The sequence below is a fragment of the Herpailurus yagouaroundi genome, unplaced genomic scaffold, assembly GCF_014898765.1.
Source record: "Herpailurus yagouaroundi ecotype Mexico unplaced genomic scaffold, PumYag 160, whole genome shotgun sequence".
Taxonomy (NCBI): Eukaryota; Metazoa; Chordata; class Mammalia; order Carnivora; family Felidae; genus Herpailurus; species Herpailurus yagouaroundi.
In genome coordinates, this window is record NW_024412401.1 from 50,853,362 (window position 1) to 50,870,943 (window position 17,582).

At 50.0% G+C, this 17,582-nt stretch overlaps 1 protein-coding gene across 4 annotated transcripts in view; it reads right to left on the reverse strand.

The window, feature by feature from the left end:
- ZER1 (zyg-11 related cell cycle regulator) overlaps positions 1-13,535 on the reverse strand; it is a 31,687-nt gene extending 18,152 nt beyond the window's left edge. For 2 of the 4 annotated variants that reach the window (XM_040482564.1, XM_040482562.1), the window contains exons 1-2: positions 13,402-13,535; positions 1,334-1,587 (exon numbers count right to left, since the gene is read on the reverse strand). In XM_040482564.1, coding sequence (XP_040338498.1) covers positions 1,334-1,491 — 158 coding nt within the window. In that variant the 5' untranslated portion in view covers positions 1,492-1,587; positions 13,402-13,535. Of the gene's footprint in view, positions 1-980; positions 1,158-1,333; positions 1,588-1,935; positions 3,012-13,401 lie in introns of those variants that run through there. The other 2 variants (XM_040482563.1, XM_040482566.1) reach the window with 2 other exon arrangements.
- Between the last annotated feature and the right edge of the window lie 4,047 nt (positions 13,536-17,582).

Consider the following 17,582-nt stretch of genomic DNA (forward strand, 5'->3'; position numbering starts at 1 on the left):
CATGTGAGGAATGGAACTTCCCCAGCGTTCAGTTTCTTCATCTGTAAAATGGACATAACTCTGGTCTGCAAAGCATCCAAGCAAGTGCCTGACCTGCATCAAATGCTTGGAACATGATTACAAACTGGGCTCTGTCCTGGGGTGCCTGGGTGTCCGACTTCGGCTCAGGTCATGATCTCACGGTCCGTGAGTTCGAGCCCCGCGTTGGGCTCTGTGCTGACAGCTCAGAGCCTGGAGCCTGTTTCAGATTCTGTGTCTCCCTCTCTCTCTGCCCCTCCCCTGTTCATGCTCTGTCTCTCTCTGTCTCAAAAATAAATAAACGTTTTAAAAAAAAAATCAAACTGGGCTCTGTCCTCAGGTCACATACAAGTTCCAACTTTTTTTTTTTTTAAAGATTTTATTTTTAAGTGATCTCCACATGCAACATAGAGTTCAAACTCACAACCCTGAGATCAAGAGTCGCACGCTCCACTGACTGAGCCAGCCAGCTGCACCCACAAATTCTTGCTTTTATATGCAACTGTTTGGCCTAACAATTTCTCTTCTGGGCACTGGACTCCCTGAGGTGAGTGAATGCACATCTTACTGCTAGGAACCTCTAAGAGCAGAGAGTCCTTGGAGGCTCCACATAAAGATTTTTTTTTCCCTCTCTTTTTTAAAGTTTGTTTGTTTGTTTATTTATTTAGAGAGAGAATGAGTGGGGGAGGGGCAGAGAGAGGAAGAGAAAGAATCCCAAGCAGGCTCCACACTGTCAGCACAGAGCCCAACGTGGGGCTTGAACTCACGAACCATGAGATTGTGACCTGAGATGAAATCAAGAGTTGGACGTTTAACCGACTGAGCCACCCAGGTGCCCCCACACAAAGATTTTCTGAACGGTTCAATTCCTGCTCATGGGTTCATTATTTGTGCACCAGTGGGCAAACGTGTGTGCCCACGTGTACACAGACACGTGTTTGCAGGCACAGGCAAGTGCACACGGAACAGCACAGAACTCCTGCGCTTATATGCAGTTTCTGTACTCTCTCGTAGATGTAATACACACGTGCAGGGACACACTCAAACACACCCCGTGCTGCAGCCCATGTGTGTCCACACACCCATTCCTTCACGTGCACACCCCTCCACACGCTTAGCAACATGCACACGTACAACCTTATGGCTATGAACATACCAGTGTTCTCCTGCACCCACAGATACCCAAGGGCATGCACACCCCCTCACACATATGTATCCCCAGCCGCATCCCTGCACGGTGCACAGGATGGTCCCGGGGCCTCCACGTGCGCTCATGCTAAGCCTCATGCCCGTGCCCCGGCCTCCGCCTGCTCACTCATTGACGAGCCGGTCGCAGATCTCGCTGGGTAGGAAGATGTCTGGATGTAGCCGCAGAGTCTCCTTGTCCAGCAGGTAGCCCAAGGTGCCATCCAGGTTGCGCAAGCAGAAGTCGGTGCAGAGGGCCATCAGGGACTCGGGGGTGTCGGACGCCATGCTGGGGACAGGCGGGGGGGGGGCACTCCACGACAGGAGCCCCTAGGGGCAGCGGTGACTCCCCGGCACTCACAGGATCATTGGCAGAACCACAGCCTGTGGAACAGGAAGAAGCTAAGTGAGTCTCCCATAAGAACCAGAACCACTGGCTGCCCTAGGTCCACTCTCTGAGTAGGGAAACTGAGGACCCGGATGTCACACTCAAATTAGCAGTCTGGCAGAGGCACGTCCCAAGGCTCCCAATTCCTTGCCTGCTCTCTCTGCTGTGCCACTATCTACGTGTGGCTTGAACTGCAAAGAGCAGGGGGCCTTTTCGAAGCATTTGTATGCCTTCAGAGTGTCCGTGGGCAGACATGCGTGTGCTGGGGACTCAATGCTTGGGTGAGGATAACAGGAGCTTTCGTTAATAGCTACACTGGGGTGTCTCTTACTATGTAACCTAACCCGTAAATGGCTGTCACTGTGTGAGCATTTAGTACATGCCAGGGCTTTACAGACATGTTGTCACTGAATCTCATCGTATATGATTAAGAATGAAGGTTCTGGTGCGCCTGGGTGGCTCAGTCGGTTAAGTGTCTGACTCTCGATCTCAGCTCAGGTCGTGATTGCGGGTTGTGAGTTCAAGCCCCATGCTGGGCTCCATGCTGTGTGTGGAGCCTACTTAAAAAAAAAAAAAAAAAAAAAAAAAAGAATGAAAGGTCTCCTGAGCGTGGCAAAAATATATGTCCCCATAAAAAACGGTACATTAATGTTTTCACACTGGTATTATTCGTAATAGCCCCAAAGTGGAAACAACGCAAATGTCCATCAAGTGATGCATGGATAAACAAAAATGGTCTATCCGTACAATGGAATATTATTCAGCCATAAAAGGAATGAGGTATTGGCAACTGCTACAACGCGGCTGGACCTTGAAAACACGATGCTAAGTGAAAGAAGCCAGACACAAAAGGTCATATGGTTCCATTTTTATGAAGTGTCTAGCCAGAACAGGCAAACCTATGGAGACAGAAGAATAGTGGCTGCCTAGGGCTAGGAGGTTGTAAGGAAATGGGGAGTGACTGCTAATGGGTATGGGGTTTCTTCTGGGGTGATAAAAATATCTTAAAATTGATTGTGGTGACAGTCACACAATTCTGAATATAGTAAAAACCACGAATTATCTCTGTTAGATAGGTGAACTGTAGGGTATAGGAATTGTAGCTCAATAAAACTGTTAGTAAAAACCTAAAATCCTTACTATTTCCATGACCTTGAGATAGGTAAAGATTCCTTAAGTAGGGTCGTAAGGAAAAAATGATAAACCAATCTGCACTGAAGTGAAGAAACTACTGTTCGTATGTACACAAAAATTAATCTGAGACGAACCACAGGCCTAAATGTGAAGGGTAGAACAATAAGGTTTCTAGAAGAAAACACAGGAGTCTATCTTATGACTTCAGAGTAGGTGATCATTTCTTAAATAGGTCACAAAAAAACCCAGAAACCATATATAGAAATAAATCATACTGCCTTAAAATGTTAAGACTCTGTTCATCAAAAGATATCATTAAGAAAGAGAAAGGGCAGGGGCGCCTGGGTGGCTCAGTTGGTTAAATGTCTGACTTCAGCTCAGGTCACGATCTCACAGCTCATAAGTTCAAGCTGTGCATCAGGCTCTGTGCTGACAGCTCAGAGCCTGGAGCCTGCTTTGGATTCTGTGTCACCCTCTCTCTCTGCCCCTTGTCCACTCACATGCTGTCTGTCTCTCTTTCAAAAATAAATAAAACATTTAAAAAGTTAAAAAAAAAAAAAAGGGCAAGCCACAGCCTAGAAAATATTTCCAATAATATATCCAACAAAGGACTCATATTCAGAATACATAAACAACTTCTACAAATCATTTTTTTAAAGATTTTTTTCAAGCAATCTCTACACCCAACATGGGGCTCGAACTCACACCCTGAGATCAAGAGTCGCACGCTCCACCGACTGAGCCAGCCAGCTGCTCCAAAATAGTTTTTTTTTTTTAAAGGACATAGCATCCAACTGAAAAATTGACTTGAAAAGGCAAAAGACTTGAAAAGGTATTTCATAAGGGACAGAGAACATACGGAAACATATACAAAAGGGCTCAGCCTCATCAGAATCCGTAAAATCACAATGAGATACCATTTCCCACCCACCACAATGGCTGAACTGGAAACAACAACAATACAGGCAACACCAAGCCTGTACTGTAGTGAAGACGGAACAACAGGATGTCGCCCACACTGCTGGTGGGAGTGAAAATTGGTGTGCATCGACAGTATAATGGAATATTGTATGACACTATCTACCAAAGCTGAATATGCACATATGTTCAATGTTCAGCAATTCTATTCGTAGGTACACACCCAACAAAGGTGCACATATAAATGTTCCCGCAAAGACACAGACCAGAATGTTCACAGCAGTATTATTCGGAGTAGCCAAAACCAGAAAGGAATCTGAATGTCCCTGACATTAGAATGAATAATTACAGTGTAATCACCAACGAAATACTAATGGCAATGAGAACGCACAAACTATTGTTAACACAATGGCTTGGGTGAACCCCACAGTGTTCAGTGAAAGAAGTCAGACATAAGAGAGCTTATATCATATTATATACCAAATGAATCCATTCATGTTTTACTCCACTAAGCTAAAAAACAGAACAATCTGAGGCGCCTGGGTGGCTCAGTCACTTGAGTGGCTGCCTCTTGATTTCAGCTCCGGTCATGATACCAGGGTCATGGGACTGAGCCCCAATTTTGGCTCCATGCTGAGCGTGGACACTGCTTGAGATTCTCTCTCTCTTTCTCCCCCCCCCCGTGTCCCCCCACCAGCTTGCATGTGCACGCTCTCTCTAAAATAAAATAAAATAAAATAAAATAAAATAAAATAAAATAAAATAGGGGCACCTGGGTGGCTCAGTTGGTTAAGTGTCCGACTCTTGATTTTGGCTAAGGTCACAATCCTAGGGTTGTGGGATCAAGCCCCACGTCGGGCTTTGCACTGAGCATGGAGCTTGCTTAAGATTCTTTCTCCCTCTTCCTCTGTCCTTCCCCCCCAAAATTGTGCTCTCTCTCTCTCTCAAAAATAAATAAAATTTGATAAAATTTAACTTTAAAAATACAGAGGGGCACCTGGGTGATTCAGTTGGTTATGTGTCCTACTCTCGGTTTCAACTCAGGTTATGATCTCAGTCCGTGGGTGTGAGCCCCATGTCAGACTCCATGCTGCTGGTATGGAGTCTGCTTGGGATTCTCTCTCTTTCCCTCTCTCTGCCCCTCCCCTGCTCTCTCTCTCTCTCTCTCTCTCTCTCTCTCTCTCTCTAAATAAATAAATAAATAACCCTAAAAAAAAAAAAAAAAAGAAAAGAAAAATCTGATCTGTGGTGGTAGAAGTCAGGATTGCAGTTACTTTGGGGATTTGGCTGGGTGCTGAGAAGATTCTAGTCCCTTATCTGAATATGGCCAGCGTTCACTTTGTGAATATTCAGGAGTTGTATATCATGATGTGTGATTTTTAAAAATGTAAATTATAGGGGTGCCTGGGTGGCTCAGTCAGTTAAGCATCCTATTACTCGGCTCAGGTCATGATCTCACAGCCATGGGATAGAGCCCTGGGTCAGGCTCTGTGCTGACAGTATGGAGCCAGCTTGTGATTCTCTCTCTCCTTCTCTCTTGGGCCTTCCCCCAGCTCATGTGCTCTCTCTCACAGTAAACTTAAAAAATGTATAATTCAATAAAAGTTAATAAAATGGCCTGGACACCAAAGAGGTCTACATTTAGAGGGGACTAGGGTTCAGTTAAGTGATGCTCTGAGAGTGTATCTCCTCAGCTACAAGTGGCTGAGGGTGAAAACTGAACCTTCGTATTCAACTTGAGTGAACAAGGTAGAAAAAACCACTTATAAAACCGAGGATCATCAGGAATTAATCCCCAACCAGCTTTCTACCAGGGTCTGTATCGGAAAGGGTGGAGGAGATAGGCAAAATGAACCCGTGGTGATTAGAAAGTGGCCGGGGGACCTCTGGGACAGGAAATTCATCAAACTGCCCACTCACGCTTTCCATGCCTTCTTTTCCCTATCTAGGTTATACTTCAATAGTTGTTTTTGGGTTTGATTTTTGCTTTTGTTTTTTTGACACGCAGACTCTGTGGTCAGATCTGTTTCAATCCACTTCTACAATTCACTGTACATTACTTAACCTCTCTGGACCTCAGTTTCCTCATTTGGAAAATGGGGATAATCATCCCCACTTCACAGGGCTGTTGGAGTAAATGAGATGTTGGGGAAGCGTTTAGTCTCAGGCTTGATGAAACTCAGTACAGAATAGATGGTGGTTATGATCCCGTCTTCCAGATGAGAAAACTCAGGCTCAGAGAGGCTACTCTGTCCAAACTGGGATTTGAATCTGGTCTCTTGGACTCCACCATATCACCCCTTGGAGAGCTCTGAAGCAGTTCAGGGCCCAGCAGTTCCCCTGGCTTCCTGGAGCCCCTGTGTCCCTTATCTGAGCCTTCTGGGCTGCTCCAGAAATCCAGTGGGCAGCCACAGAGCCCTGTGCCCTCAGACATTGCAAGGTCTCAGTGCTGGCACCACGGCTTACTGGTGACAGTGCGCTGAGAGCTCTGGAGTCAGGCCCATGCAGCTTCAAGTCCCAGCCCTGCTGCTTAAGAGCAGGTGCACTTGGTGAACAAGTGTCTTCATCCCTCTGTGCCTCAGTTTCTCCTCTAAAACAGGGAGTACTGTGCGAAGATAACATAGAATATCAAAAGATACCAGCATGGCACCTGGCACGGGGTAACTACTCAATAAAAAGCAGCTATTACTACCATTGTCATTGTCACCATTATCATTGTCCTGCCTCACCTGCTGTGATCCCCGACACAGCAGGGTCTGTCCCTGCCCAGTTCAAGGTCTGTGCTCCCCAGGCCTGGGTCTCTTGCCACAAGGCCTGTGGTGCCAGCTGTCCCACTGGCCGTGTGCCACCCTTGAGGGAAGGCACAATAAACAGGCTGCTCAGGCACCGGGCATGGCCCTCCTCTGCCTTCATTCACTCCCAGATCTTCCCGGGGCAACAGGAGCCAGGGAAGCACCGCTGGCAGGGAGGCCCATCCTGCTGGAAGCCAAGTCCTATCTCTTCCAGCAGGCACTGCGGGCCTCCGGAACCACAGCCAGCTTTCTGGCCCACTCAGTGCCCACTGGCCCCTACTGCAGCTGGCCCGGCCTCCTTCGCGGTACTGGCAATAGGCCCTACGCACAGGGTCACCTTCAGACCTTTGCTCAGTCTATTTTCTTTCAACCAGGACCATCCCAGTTCAACAAATTCTCCCACTTTCTACTCTAAATACTACTCCCGCCCCTAAAACGCATTCATGCCCCTCCTCCAGGAAGCATACCTACCCCCTCCAGCCCACGCCGCCTTTGACCTCTCCTTCATTGGCTGCCGCCTGTATACCTCGGGCCTTGGTGTCGACCTCACTTCCTCTGGGGACACTTCCCTGCCCCGCCAGGGTGCTCCTGCTGTGTGCCCCCATGGCCCCCCCACCACAACAACTAATACTTTGAACTAATGCTGGTTTAGTTATCCGGCTCCCCTGCCAGCTGCCCAGCTCCATGAGGCCAGGAACCTGGCTGTCTTACGTGGCATCATCCCTGCGCTGAGCCCAGGTCACTTACGTATTCACTTGGTACCTGTCCGCTGGGCACTGTGGGTCCAGGGGTGGGTGAAACCAGGTGAGGTCCCTGTCCTTGTGGAGCGTACTCACTCCGAGGGGAGACAGACATGCACCTAAAAAGCACACGAACCCCACGCCACGTACCCGGGACCAGTGTCCTCAGGGAGAAGGAGGCACCTGGGGCCCCGCATGCCTGTGCCAGGGGACCTGCCCTGGACTGGCGAGTCATGGGCAGGCTTCCTCGGAAGTGACATTTCAGCTGGGACCCAAAAGATGAGTCATACTTAACTCTGGAGGTGGGGATAGAAGGGAAGGGTGTTCCAGCAAGAAGGAATAGACGTGCACAGGCTGAGGCCAGAGGGGACGGGACCCTGGTACGACAGGCCCAGTTCCATGGCAGTTTGCTGGACACCCTGTGTGGGCCTGACACCTCGTAGGGTTTCCACACACGCCCGTGGAAGGGACGAAGGGACTTGTAAGTTGTGCCACGCATGGCACCCGGGGACAAGGCACACTCTTGTATCCTCCCTGCCGGCCACGCCAGGACACTGTGGGGCCCCAGTGGCCACAGGGGAATGCTCACCACTTGGAACGAGAGGACGCCACCAGGGGTTTTGCCTTTTCTGCAGGACTGAGCCCAGTCACGAAGGTAGCCGCCAGGCCCCAGCCCCGCTCCCCAGGTGGAAGGAACAGCACCCTTTCAGCCACCAAGGGCACCCAAAGCCCCCTAGAAACACACCAGGCAGATGGTACCATTTGCTAACTGCCCTTTGGCCGTGTGGCCCCCGCTGTTTGGGGGTGAGATGAGCCGGAGGAGGAAGGGGCCGGAGGCGGGGAGGTGTGGGGCACCCTGCCACTGGTGCCCCATCTGGTTGCAGGTCTGGCGCCCGCAGAGACACACAGTCATCTCTCCCCTCCCCACTCCCACCCACGAGGGCTCCTTGTTCCCACGGCAGTCACTGGCCATCTGGGATACTGGCAACCGGGCACAAGCTGGCAACTGCGATGCAGTAAGAGCCCTGTGCCTTCCTCCGTCACTTCTCTAGCAGGTTCTTTACACTGGATCCATCCTGAGCTATGACATGGTGGCGTGGGGGAGTGGGGAGCAGAGGAGAGAGAAGGGAGAAAACAGAAGCAGTGGTGGCCGAAGCCTCTCCGTGCTGGTTGCTTCCAGATGGGGCGCTGAGCCCCTAGCGCTTGAACTGCGTTAAATAGTTCCTTATTTAACCAACAGATGACATTCCCTAGGATCCTGCACTTGAAGCTAATTGTCATTTGTATAACAATTGTCTAACAACCCCTCCCCCAGCCCATGAGCTCTGGGAGGATGGCAATCCTTTTTGCTTGCGGGCTCCGGGATCCTCTGTGCCAGCCTGTGCCTGGCATGCATCACAATAAAGGTTTGCCTTTGCCCTGACCTCCCTCCAGCAGCATGAGGTATTGACAACTGATCATACCCTGCTTCCTGATGAAGACACTGAGGCTTGCCTGCAATCGCACAAATGACAACAGGGGACACAATCCTAAACCAAACTCGCACTTGTCACCACACCATTAAGTCTTCTGTCCATGCAGCGCAGGCGAAAGAGAAACTGCGGTCCAGACAAGGGAGCATGGGATCCCGGTGGTGACCTGACACCCGGCCGGCAGGCTGGGGGAGCCAGAAGTTCTGAGCCTTGGAGCAGCGCCCACCCTGTGAAATATTAACCCGAGCGCTGGGGGGGAAAAATCCAAACAAATGCCCTATTTACAGAAGCTGGAAGCTTTCCAGGAGCAGATCCCAGGCCAGATATCGGGGGCGGGAAGCTGGTGTGAGGGGAGTCCAGGCAAGTGCCAGGGTGTCCCAGGGGCAAAGGTGAAGGCGGCCAGGATCGGAAAGCATCCCAAGGGGTCTGGCCCGCACAGCCTAATCGGCAGAGTGGGTTAGGTTAGGAAGACAGGGGAAATGGAATGAGGGAGGAACGCACCTCACCACTCACTGGTGCCACCTGGAGGCAGAGGGGCCTTGGGGCTACTACCTGAGTTCCAAGCTTGCACTAGGCATCAGACTTTGGCTCAGGTCGTGATCTCACGGTCTGTGAGTTCGAGCCCCGCATCAGGCTCTGAGCTGACAGCTCAGAGTCTGGAACCTGCTTCAGATTCTGTGTCTCCCTCTGTCTCTGCCCCTCCCTTGCTTGTGCTCTGCCTCTCTCTCTCTGTCTCTCGGAAATAAACAAACATCCATCAGGGCACCTGGGTGCCTCAGTTGGTTAAGCGTCTGACTGGCTCAGGTCGGGATCTCGTGGTTTGTGAGTTCGAGCCCTGCATCAGGCTCTGTGCTGGCAGCTCAGAGCCTGGAGCCTGCTTTGGATTCTGTGTTTCCCTGCCTCCTCTCCTTGCCCCTCCCCCGCTCATGCTCTGTCTCTCTCGCTCTCAAAGATAAATCTCACATTTAAAGAACCTTTTTTTTTTTTTTTAATTTTTTTTTTCAACATTTTGTTTATTTTTGGGACAGAGAGAGACAGAGCATGAACGGGGGAGGGGCAGAGAGAGAGGGAGACACAGAATCCGAAACAGGCTCCAGGCTCTGAGCTGTCAGCCCAGAGCCCGACGCGGGGCTCAAACTCCCGGACCGCGAGATCGTGACCTGGCTGAAGTCGGACGCTTAACCGACTGCGCCACCCAGGCGCCCCTAAAGAACCTTTTTTAAGTGATCGCACCCACACTGAGCACCATATTCCAAGAACTCTGCTAAGTACTTGATACATGTTAAGCCGTTAAATTCTCTCCACAACCACACGAAGCAGGAGTTATTAAAACCTACAGCTTGCAGATGAGGAGGCTGGGGCTCTGAATGGTGAGGTAATTTGCCACGGACTATGTTTAGGTACGAGGGTCTACGGGGACACAGCAATAGCCATAGAGGGATGCGTTAGTTCAAGACTTAGAGCTTCAAGCTTCCCATGCATGCTCTCGCTGAAGGCACAAATAACCTACGAGGGCCACAGTATTTTGTTTTCCAGAGGAACAAACTGTGTGGTTCAAATATGTGTGACGATTTGTCCAAGGTCCCCCACTATGTGCTTGGCTCTCTTTACCACTACGCGATGGGCAGGAGCCATTTCTCCTCGCCTCAGGTCTCCTCTCTGCGGATGAGCCTTCACTGACTCCTTACAACCCTGAGTGTCCTCAGACCCTGAGCACAGATGTTATGGTATTGCTGGGAACTGTCCTATGGGCATATATCATTTTGGCCACAGGACTGGGAGGTTCTCAGCGGGGACCTCGTGTGATCCATAGGGTCTCCATGACGCAGTGAGTGTGTGGCTGGTTGGTGGCAGATGAAGGAGCCTCAGCTGCACAAGACCCCCCCCCCCAAGCAATATTTACCAGCCTCAATGATTCCATCAGGGTCCTTATTGGTCAATGGGTTGCAAACGGTGCCTACCTTGTGGCGTTAGTGAGGAGATGCCACGAGATAATGTCAAGAAGGTGGTGACCAAGCATTATGGAGTGATCTCCTAGGAACTTATGCTTGGGGAGACCCTTCTGTTCATTTTGGAAGGTGGAAAATCAGCTTTAGTGATTGAGCCAGATAAAGAATGCTGCTGCCCAAATCGATGACCCACCTGGGGTCCCCGAACTGGCATTTCAGGAATGAAGAACAGCTGAGGTACTAAAGCTCTCTGCCCCAAAAATATGAGTGCAGAATCCCGATGGCTCTAATAATAACCAGAACTGTCCTTTACCTTTGTAGTGAGCTCTAGAGTGCACCAAATTCTTTCACGACCTGTGTTTCATTTCATCCTCAGAGTTGGCATACAGATAGGAAAACTGAGGCCCAGGCAGGGGATTGGAACTTGCCCAAGTTCACACGGTGAGCCAGCAGCAGAGCTGGGGCTTGAACCCAGGTCCCCAGATGACTAGTCCTAGGTTCTAGCCACGGCGGCTGCTCGGATATGCTGGCTCTCAGCATCTAAGAGCTCTGGCTTTTCATTTTTAAATCATCTGGCCCAGTCGCCCTGCTTAGCTTATGACCCAGGCCTGATGATATAGTCCAGGCTTGGGGGGTGAGGAGGGAGATCAACCATTGTTCCACTCCCTATAAGGCAGGCTGCAAAATCTGAGCCTCTGCTGGGTACTTCTTGGATTAACACTCTGCATCAGCAGATCAGGCGCACACACACCCCAACGGCACGTCAGGGGCCAACATAGACTGCCCTTCCCAACCTGTCCATGGCATATTTACGTCAACACCATCATCTTGTTTATTTTATGTGGCAGAATGGGGATTTGCTGGGCTCTTTTGTAAAAGGCTCCATCCCCTTCTGCTGTCCTCAAGAAAGCCAAGACCAAGCTACCGTCCTCCCTGTAGGATATGCAACCATTGTTCCCACTGAAGGGTGACAGGAAGTTTCCACTTTGTCTCCCCACCCCCACTGTTCTCCAAAATTCTACTAGCTCAGGGAGGCAGCCAGAGCTGGTGGCACCACCAGCTGGTGCGAAAAAGAAAGGCTTGGAGGTAGACACATGCAAACAGTTCCTCATCATGGCCGTTGCCATCATCACAAGTGCCACATACCGAGTCATTAATATGTGCTAAATAGCATGCTAAGTAAGCACTGCAGTGCATGATGTCTCATTAAGCCCAACAAGCCTACTCTGCAGACGAGGACACTGAGGTGGTCCCTTGCCCAAGTTCTCACAACCAGGAAGCAGCTGCATGATCTGATTTAACACTACAGTGCTCTATGGCTGTCCTTTTGGTATTAATCCCATCAAGGGTCATTACAAAGATGGAAAAGGGGTACTTATAATGCCAGACCAGAGTACAGCGGCTATTTGTCACTTAAAACAAATCTATATTTTCTCTGACCACCAGACACCACGTTAGTACAGTTCCGAAAGGATGCTCCATTAGATACTGTGACCCTGCGTCACATGGACAGCCCCTGACATTCTTCCCACCGTTATCTGGTTCCCACTTCCCCTCCTTCACTCTGCTCCAGCCCTACTGTCCTCTGGCTGTTTCCTGAAATCGTCAGGTACACTACCTCAGGACCTTTGCACTTGCTGTTGAATGCTCTGACTATAGAGAGATGCATGGTTTGCTCCCTCCACCCCCCCCCTTCGGATTTTTGTTCAGATATCACCTTATTAGAGATCTTCTCTGATCAACGTCTATAAAAGAGTGAACCCACTCTCTGGACCTTCCCTTGGCCCTTCCTGCTTTATTCTTCTCCATGTCACTTATTGCACCCTACATATTTTATAATTCTTACTTTCTGAATGAAGCAATGAACTGAAACAGAGACCCCTCCCCACCGGGCCCCACCCCCTGCTCTAAGCATAGCCTCCTCTTACTTTTTTCAAAGCTGTCTTCAATGCTTCTTCTACCCATTTTGAACCCTGAAGAGAAATATTCTGTGGGAAAGATCGTACGCCCTGTGGAGGCATCAGGCCTTCCGCCCTCAAACACCAAGCACGCTGACAGGCACAGGCAAAGACTGGAAATCTTGGACTCCTTGGGCCAAAGAGCAGCCAAGTCAATTTCCACCCACAGAGCTATAGTGGCCAGCAGTCAGTTTCACTTTCAACTCACCTATCAGGCTCCCCTTGCCCTCAGGTTTGCAACCCCAGCCCATCCCCTTCTTATCCTGTTGGATTTCCTGCACCTTGTCATTCCTTTTGGGAGCCGTTCCAGAATCCCAGCCGTCCCTGAGCTTTTAAGCATTGCTTTGGAGGAACTTAAGCTCGTCCAACAGGTAGGAGGGGCAGAGGGTAGCCCTTTTAGTCCTAGGTCGATCCCCCATTTTGTAGGGGCATCCGACAGGGAGTCATTTTCTTTCTGGAGAAAGGGAGCTCAGTTTTAAAGGCACGTTTCTCGGACCTGGCAGCAGGGACAGAGAAGGGAGCCCTCCCACCATTGGCCGACTTGGACCTGTGCAAAAGGTTGCAGAGGCGATGCTGAGGCGCCTGAGGCAGGAGGGAAAGGGGGAGGACGCAGATAAATCCCTCGGCCGCGGGAGCGGACGGGATGCTCGCTTCCTCCGCGAGGAGAAGCGGAGGATGCGGCCCGGGAGAATCCGGGGCCAGGGCGCCTGGGGAGACAGGGGATCTCGTTAGGCTAGGGCCGGGGTCTGCGGGAGACGGGGGTCGGCGGGGCGGAGCTTGGGATCCCGGGGACTGGAGCCCCAGGCGGGAGGGGGTCGCGCCGGGGGTGGGACCCGGTGGCCGTTACCTTGCCCTTAGGGCTGCGGGCGGGGCCGAGGGCCGCCGGGTGCTGGCTCCGGGGCCCGGCCCCTCCCCCGATCCGGCTCCAGAGGCTCGGAGCCTGCAGCCGCCGCCGCCTCCGCTGTCAACAAACCCGGGGCGCGTCACTTCCGGGGCCGCCCCTTAGCAACAGCGAACTGGTGCCCCTCGACGGGTCCCGCGGCGAACACGGGCTGCGGCGGCCGAAGGTTCCGGGGCGCGCCGCGCCTCCTCTCCCGGCCGAGCCGGGTCTGCGAGTGGCGGAGAGCGGGTGGGCCCCACCGGGCCGCGTGCACGCACCTCGGGGTGCTCCCTGGCCTCGGGGGGACCCGCCGTGTGACGCTGACCCGGGGCCCCCTCAGGCCTGCGGGTCAGCGGAGCCCGAGCGGTGGTGAGGGGCGGGACGGACTCCACCTTCCGCGTCAGCGCCGACGTCTCCCTGGGCGCCCCCTCCCCCGCCCCGCTCCTGGGCGCCCCATCGAACGCCTACCCCGGGTTCTCCGCAGGTAGCGCTCTCCCAAGCGGCCCGACGCGCGCCAGCTTCGCCCTCTGTTTCCCGGGCCGCCAGGGGAGGATCTGGGAGTCGGCCCTGGCCCCTGCGTTTCCCTCAGTTCCAATTCCAGTCGCCAAGTCCTGGCGATCGCTCAGACCCTCTGGTTTGGAGCCCCCCTCCTCCCCCCCAGTAGTGCCAGACTCTGTCCACATCATCTCTTCCCTGGATTTCGGCGGCAGCGTCTTCACGCGCCTTCCCCTCTTTCTCCCCACAGTCCCGGAGGGGTTTTTCCCAGACTCGGAGCTGATCAGCTCACTCCCCTGCTTACAACCCTGAACGTAGATGACTGGGGTCATCTGTCACCTGTCTCCCTCTCCAGCCTCTTGTCCCCCTCCTCTTACTTGCCCTCCCTTCCATTCTCCAATCCACACCGTTTAAAACATTTTTGGTTCTTTTAATGAGTCCCCTTCTCTCCTGGGGCTCAAATAATTTCTTCCCAGCTGCACACTCTTCTCGCCGCATCTACATCCAACACAGTTCTTGCCGTATCTGGATCCAACACACTATTTCACCTTCTGGTCTCAGGTTAGAGGCTACTTTCTTGACATGACCCCATACTCCCACCCCATTCTAATGCCCTAGGTTTGCACAATTTTTTTTTTCTTTTGCGTAGTACTTTTTAGTCTTTGGCCATATGCGTCATGTTTGCACGATTTTGAATCCTTTGAAAAGTCTACTGATGATTTCAAATTACCAAAGTACCACATGCCTAAAAAAAAAAAAAAAAAAAATCCAAACAGTACAGAAACACATGGTGGAGAAAAAATGAAATTCCCCATTCAAACCCTAACCCAACCCCAATTCCATTCCCTTCCCCAGAAATGACCACTCTTAACAGTTTGGTAAGTATCTCCCTTACTCCTTTATATATACATAAAATATGCGTGTGTATGTAAGAGCTGAAACAATGAGACTCTGAGGAGAAAATATAGGAGTCAGTCTGTGACTGGCAATGGTCTCTTAGATACAACAGCAAAAGCATCAGTGAAAAAAAATACAAACAAATTGAATTTCATCAAAATTAAGAACTTTTAGGGGCACCTGGATGGCTCAGTCCATTGAGCGTCCAACTCTTAATTTCCGTTTGGTTCATGATCACATCATGGTTCATGAGATCCAACCCTACATCAGGCTCCATGCCAACAGTGTGGAGTGTACATTCTCTCTATCAAAATAAACATTTTAAAAACATTAAAAAATGTTATGCTTCAAAGGGCAACATCAAGAAACTAAAAAGATAACCCACAGCATGGGAGAAGCTATCTGCAAGTCATATATCTGATAAAGTACTAGTAATCCAAAATATGTAAGGAATTTGCAACAAAATAACAAAAAGGCAAATAACCCAATTTACAATAGGCAAAAGAGCTAAATAGACATTTCTCCTCCAAAATTATACATATGGCCAGCAAGCACATGAAAAAATGCTCAACATCATTAGTCATCAAGGAAATGCAAATCAAATCCACAATGAGGGGTGCCTGGGTGGTTTAGTCAGTTGAGGGTCCAACTCCTGATTTTGACTCAGGTCATGATCCCAGGGTCATGGGATGGAACCCCGAGTTGGGCTGAACGTGGAGCCTGCTTAAGATTCTCTCTTTCTCTTTCTCTCTCTCTCTCTCCCCCACTCTGCCCCTCTTCCCCACTTGCATGCTCGCTCTGTCTCTCAGATAAAAAAAATAAAAACCACAGTGAGGTATAACCTCATGTTCTTAGGAGGGATGTGATTAAAGAGACAGACAGTAACAGGTATTGCTGAGGATGTAGAGAGATGGGAGCCCTGGAAAGTTGCTGATGGGAATTTCAGAAGGGTTAGCTCCTTTGGAAAACAGTTTGGCAGTTTCTTAGAAAGTTAAACAGAGTTACCATATGACCTAGCAAATCCTCTCCTAGGTGTATACCCAAAAGAAAATGTTCATAGCAGCATAATTCATAATAGTTAAGAAGTGGACACAACTTGGGGCGCCTGGGTGGCTCAGTCCATTAAGCATCTGACTTCGGCTCAGGTCATGATCTCATGGGTCATGAGTTCGAGCCCCGCATCAGTCTCTGTGCTGATAGCTCAGAGCCTGGAGCCTGCTTTGAATTGTGTTTCCTTCTCTCTGCCCCTCCCCTACTCACGCTCTTTCTCTCTCTCCTTCAAAAAAAAGTAAACATTTAAAGAAATATTTAAAAAAAGGAGTGGACACAACCCAAATGTCCATCAACCGGTAAACGGTAATGATATGGAATGATATGTTCATACAATGAAATATTATTTAGCAATAACAGGGGATGAGGTGTTGATATGCTACAACATAGATGGACCTTGAAAACGTGCTAAATGAAAGAAATGAGTCACAAAAGACCATACAGTGCATGAGCCTATTCATATGTTGAAATAGACAATTCTATAGAGACAGAAAGTAGATTAGTAGTTGCCTAGGGCTGAGGAGATGGGGGAAATGGGAATGACTGCCAGTGGGTACAAGGCTTCTTTGTGGGGTGATGATAGAAAATAGTTATATGTGTATAACTGAATATTCTGAAAATCACTGGTAGAGGCCAAGGGAAGGCAGCCCCAAGATGGTGCGCATTGGCATGAAGATTATTTTGAATTAAAAAGCAGTTGGAGGGTAGGGTGCCTGGATGGCTCAGTCATTTAAGTATCTGACTCTTGATTTCTGCTCAAGACATGATCTCATGGTTCATGAGTTCAAGCCCCATGTCAAGCTCTGCACCGACATCAGCGAGGAGCCTGCTTGGGATTCTCTCTCTCCTTCTCTCCTGCCCCTTTCCCACTTGTGCTCTCCCTCTCTCAAAATAAATAAATAAACTTAAAAAAAAAAAAAGCAATTAAAGCCCAGCTCTATAGTTCCCCTCCCTGCCTTCAACTGCTTGAAAAGAATTGATAGAGGGCCTGCTCCAGGAAGAGAGCTATCACTATAGACAACTACACTATATTATGAGCTAGGTGTAGTAGACAGAGAGGAACCTAGCAAGGCCCCCTTGATCAAAGTCCTCTGTGTCCCATTGTTTCTGGGTGGCCCAGCAAACACGTGTTTACCAAACATTTACTCTTTTTCATCTTCCTATGAATTAATTTTTTTCTTTTGATGTCTCAGACTCCTACCCCCCTTCTCCTTGGTTCAAAATGACATACATACCTCCCTTTGCCTCATTGTTTTTGGAATTGCCACATCTGTGTGGATTCCTTGCATGTACAAAATGAAATCTGATTTCCTCCTGTTAATGTGTTTCATGTCAACTTGATTCTTAGTCCAGCTAGAAATACCTTGAAGGACAGAGAAAATTCTTCCAGCCACACCGAATTGTTCATTTTATTTATTAAAAATATATATATATAGCGTTTATTTTTGAGAAGGGGGGAGGGGCAGAGAGAGAGGGAGACACAGAATCTGAAGCAGGCTCCAGGCTCTGCCTGAGCTCTCAGCACAGAGCCCGATTCAGGGCCCTAACTCATGAACCGTGAGATCATGACATGAGCCAAAGTGGGCTGCTCAACCAACTAAGCCAGCCAGGATCCCCTGGGTTTTTGTTTGTTTGTTTGTTTAAGTAAACTCTACACCCAACATGGGGCTCAACCTCACAACCCTGAGATCAAGAGTCCCACGCTC